This window comes from Austrofundulus limnaeus, unplaced genomic scaffold (genome assembly GCF_001266775.1).
Source record: "Austrofundulus limnaeus strain Quisiro unplaced genomic scaffold, Austrofundulus_limnaeus-1.0 Scaffold343, whole genome shotgun sequence".
Taxonomy (NCBI): domain Eukaryota; kingdom Metazoa; phylum Chordata; class Actinopteri; order Cyprinodontiformes; family Rivulidae; genus Austrofundulus; species Austrofundulus limnaeus.
This window is the reverse complement of record NW_013952745.1, coordinates 626,980-632,149: the sequence shown is the minus strand read 5'-3', so window position 1 is coordinate 632,149 and position 5,170 is coordinate 626,980. Positions and strand designations below refer to the sequence as shown.

Sequence of the window (5,170 nt, the reverse complement as noted above, 5' to 3'; positions counted from 1 at the left end):
CTGAATGTCTGATGAATATCAGCTGAATATCTGATGAATATCAGCTGAATATCTGATGAATATCAGCTGAATGTCTGATAAATATCAGCTGAATGTCTGATGAATATCTCTGTATTTAGTAGTTCACTAATGATTACAGAAAGGCTAGGTAAAGCTTAATTTTTTTTGATTATTTATGTAAAACAGCAAAAAAAACACAAAGTTTTGTTAGACTGAAAAATGTACAGAAAAATAATCAGAATGAATGCTGACTCAGCATTTCTGAATGAGAACATTAAATTACAAAACAAACAGAAGTACACATTTCTTCTGCTGATGTCTGGTTTGTGTGTTGGTGGGGACCCTCAGGACCCTCAGGGGCCTCAGGACTCTCAGGACCCTCAGGACTCTCAGGACCCTCAGGGGCCTCAGGATCCTCAGGACCCTCAGGGGCCTCAGGACCCTCAGGACCCTCAGGACCCTCAGGGGCCTCAGGACCCTCAGGGGCCTCAGGACTCTCAGGACCCTCAGGACCCTCAGGGGCCTCAGGGGCCTCAGGACCCTCAGGGGCCCGAGCTGCAGGCTGGATCTCATTGATCTCACTGTCTGAACAGAGCTTCTGCTGAGTTGCTGCTCTCTCACCTGGCCTCCTCTCCTCCTCCTCCGTTCTCCTCAGCAGGAGGCGTGTCGGCTCGCTCCTGCTTGATCCTGCTGACGGCCAGCAGCAGCTCCTCGGGGCTCAGGGCCGGCTGGTCCGGACTCACCTCCTGTAGCTGGGGGGTGCCGTTCTGCTGCTGGCGCTGGGCCACTGCGGCGTCGAAGCCCCCGAGCTCGTCCGCCGAGTTGGTCTGAAACATGACGTCATAGTTTACTGTTACTGACGGCATGAAGCCGTGTCATGACTCAGCAGTTCCGCCAGCATCCAGCAGATGCTACTGTCTGCTCCACAGACACCAGCCGCACACGGACAGAAACTCCACCTAACAACAACAACTGGGAACAGCTTTGATGATCAACCAGGACGTCCCAACCAGGGCCGGATCTAGGATTTCCTGAGTCAGGGGCCATCAAGGGGCCACAGTATTCATAGGGGGCCAGTCTTTGTTCAACATCCTTTCACACAAATCAACAGTTATGGTAAAATGTTTACATTTAATCAGTCATACATGTAATACATTTCTAATGTGATGATTTTAAATGGCTTTTAAAGAGTTTATAGATAGGTTATTAATTCATCTGTAAACACATTATAAATTATTAATAAGTGTTAATTATGCATTAATTAAGGTCAAAGAAGAGACTAAACTGTCCTGTTTCTTTCCAAATACTGAGCCAAATGTGTTTGTGTTTTAAACATTTCAGACTAGTTTACCACCTTGTAGCACAATAATGATTAGGAAACACATATTTTAACATATAAGCATTTTAAATATCCACAATTATTAAAGGGATCCTTATTGTAAAGTGTAAAACTGTACACTATTTTGGATGAGGTGGGATTATTTGGTGTGTTAACGTGATTTTTTTTTTTTTTTACTTTTTTTGATATATCATTGTTGACATTAGTTACATGTTTGAACAATAATTTCAAATATTGATCAACAAAAAGTTTTAAAAATGATGTTTTTTCACATTAAAGACTAACGTTTGGCCTTTATAAGTGTTCATTTGTTATTAATAAATAGTGTACTGTGTTACACTTTGTGATAAGTGTCACTTTGACAGTTGTGAATATTTATAATGCAGTAATACACTACATTATTGTGTAACACTATTAAGATCATTTTTTCTTCCGTACGTTTTTTTTCAGCATCTAACTCGTTCCATAATTTCTGTGCTGTTTAAACACTTCATACATCAAAACGTTCAGCTCATTTATGTGAGAGGTGCTATGACCTTTGGTATTTCAGCCATTTATACTTTTTTAGCGATTTCACTTTTCTTAGCCACTTTGTTGCCAATGAAAATGGAGCTATTTTCAACATCATTAAACTCCTTTAAAATATTTCTAAATCTTTACAGCACCTTACACATTTTTTCACTTCCTTGTGCTAATTTTAGCTTTTTTTTCTGCCATTTCAGCTAAAACGCTGCTTTTTTCCTCTATTCTTCTTTTTTACTTTTTTTGCTTTTTTCTGCTACTTTGTGCTATGTATGCTTCTTACAGATGCTTTCTGCTATATTCAGCTGTTTGCTGAAAATTTGGATGCTACATTTATCTTATTTTATGCTAATTTTATGCTAATTTTAGCCTTCTGCTTTTTTCAACTTCTTTTGCTTTTTTCTTCTAATTGGTGCTACTTATGCTTCTGACAGATGTTTTCAGCCATATTCAGCTATTTTAGCGCTTAGCTTTTAGCTGTTTTGTTGTTTTCAACTGGACTTTTTCTCCTTTTCACTGTTTTTCTGCAAAGTTCGGCTTTGTTTCGTTTCTTTCAGATTTTAAAGTGAGCTCACATTAACACTTTGGTTAGGGTTAAGTTTTCAGCAAGATGCATTCACACTAGTATTTTTGCAGGAAATACAATTTCTCTAGTAAATATATCCTCACCTTCAGAGCTCTTCATGGCACCAGAATACATTAAAAGTTTCTCCTTACAACCCCAGACATGACCTCCGCTCACAGGATCAACATCTCCTTATGGTTCCCCTCACTCACTTTAAGACCCGTGGTGACCGGTCCTTCTCCTCTGTGGCCCCCAGGCTCTGGAATGAACTTCCTGTTAACCTGCGCTCCATTAATAACATTGTCTCTTTCAAGAATCAACTAAAAACTCACTTTTTCACTCAAGTGTTTAACTAACCGTTTCACCATTACTGCAGGCCTACCTCCATTGTGAACGCTCGACAATCTGTGTTTTTACTATTGAACTTACACCATATTTTTCTCTCCTGCATTCATTATGTTTTTGTGTATTATTGTATATTTTGACCTGCATTGACCTTGTGTTTGATTTACAATTTTAGAAATTAATTCTTGATTTGATGTTTCAATTTTCATTACTTATATGTACTTATGTTTTCTGTTTCATTTTATTCTTTACACTATTTTTACATTGTTAATGACTGTACAGCACCTTGTGAATATATTTCTGTGAAAGGTGCTTTATAAATAAAACTTTATTTACTTACTTATATTACAATATGTGTTTCTTACAGTTATTATAATTACAATGTAATAACCTAGTCTGAAATGTTTAATAAGCACGTTTAGATGTAATATGTATGTGAACAATTTGTCCATTATTTGATAAGAAACTGAACTGGCCAATTGGCCATGGTTGGCCCAACTTTTAGGGCCAACCCTGTTCAAGATGGCCGCCACAGCCGATCCACATTAACCTGCACAAAAACTTCTGTTTGTCTGTGAATTTGACGGATTACAAGCTAAACTTTAGCTCGTCAGTAGCCGACGGTCATTCACAGCATGTTCGCTGAGGTTTAACAGATCCTCAGGTTCCTGAGCAACGCTGGCCTCAAAACTCAACAGCTGTTAGCGGTGAAGCATTAAATCAGGGGCGGGCCGATTAAACAGTTCTGTCTTTCTCACCCTCAATTATTGCATAACAAATATTTATTAATGATTTATTAATAATAAATCACCTCAGGGGGCCAATCAGATTTCAGCTGGGGCCAATGCCCCTGTGGCCACGCCCTTTAGATCCGCCCCTGGTCCCAATACATTTACCCCGAAGGTCAGACCATGCAGACTAGCTTGGTTTGGGCTGGTTGCAGGTCAGAGTTGGACCTTGTGTCCCGGCCCGTCAGACCCACCTGAGAGTCGCAGCACAGTGGAGAGGAGGAGGAGGAGGAGGCCTTCATCAGCATCAGCTCCATGCCTCGCTCCACGATGTTCTGGATCTGCAGGTACCCGGCCGTGTACATGAGCACCAGCTGCTCGCTGGCCGCCATGCTGAGGCGGCCCGTGTAGCAGAAGGACAGGATCTGCTGGAAACACGCCGGGGTCACCGAGGACGGCAGCTCAAACACCGCCTGCGAGGCGGAGGAGGAGGAGGAGGAGGAGGGCTCGGCCGCAGAACTGAACAGGTCTCGGAAGTAGAGCGAGGAGGCGGCCAGGACGGCCCGGTGGGCCTTGAAGGCCTGGCCCTGGACCAGGATGGACACGTCGCAGTAGTGGCCCAGCAGCCGCTGCTCGTTCAGGCTCCCCAGAACACTGCTGCCGAAGTCTGGGATCTCCACCTGCAGGAGCCCCTCGGACATGGTGCCGGTCCGAGCGAGGGGGGGCGGGGCGGGTCAGGAGGAAACTGAAGCGTGGAGAGTCGTTTAGGTGTCAGGGATGCTGCAGAATACTGCTCCAGAGGGTTTCAGATCCATGAGGTCTGAGGTTCAGGTCTGAGGTTCAGGTCTGAGGTTCAGGTCTGAGGTTCAGGTCTGAGGATGATGAAGCTGCAGGTCAGATCAGCACTGGGAGACGGCTGCAACAACACAAACATCAAGTTTAAAGTTCCAGTTTCACAAATCTAAATCACAGCTTCTCAAATTTCACTTTTCTTCACACGAAAATCATCGACGAATAAATTAAAACATCAACTGCCGCTCTGTCCTGCTCCTGCCTCCGTTTCTATCCACTTTATAGAAAAACGGAGCAGAAAAGTCAGTATGTTAGTGTTTGGCAGATTAATAATTTGTTATAACAATAAATCTTTTATATGGTGCCACATTTGTAAGGAACAAGCATTTGTGGGACGATCAGAGCTGAGGATGTGCTGCAAAACAAAGTTTCTGGTTCAGCCAATCAGGCGCAGCCGTTAGATTTATTGTTAAAGGGATCCATGATTAGTTGTAACATTAGACTTTATATGATTAACGTAAAACAAAGACTGTAAAAATACTGTAGGATGTTCAGTTTTTGTCATTTTTAAACTATAAGTTTAAAAATATATTTTGACACGGATGGAGCCATTTTATTTGCACACAAAGCATTCTGGGTAAATGATGACGTGGATAGGTCCTCGGTGCGAGGCTGCTAGCGAGCTATATCCACCCTGAAGGTTAGCCTGGAACTGAAAATATGGATGGAGGACAACAGAGCTGCTTCATGGAAGAACAACCTCAGATTAGCCTGTTAGCCTTTGCGCTCGCACCAATGCTATGTTACCTTATATGTATTAGCTCGGTGCTAGTGCGACAAACAAGCTAACCTGTTGTCCTCCATCCATATTTTCAGTTC

The 5,170-nt window shown here is 42.5% G+C and overlaps 1 protein-coding gene across 1 annotated transcript in view; it reads right to left on the bottom strand.

Annotated features, from left to right (window-relative positions):
• LOC106527831 (nucleus accumbens-associated protein 2) overlaps positions 1-4,305 on the bottom strand; it is a 14,744-nt gene extending 10,439 nt beyond the window's left edge. The window contains exons 1-2 of the mRNA XM_014022825.1: positions 3,754-4,305; positions 622-827 (exon numbers count right to left, since the gene is read on the bottom strand). Coding sequence (XP_013878279.1) covers positions 622-827; positions 3,754-4,200 — 653 coding nt within the window. The 5' untranslated portion in view covers positions 4,201-4,305. The remainder of the gene's footprint in view (positions 1-621; positions 828-3,753) is intronic.
• Between the last annotated feature and the right edge of the window lie 865 nt (positions 4,306-5,170).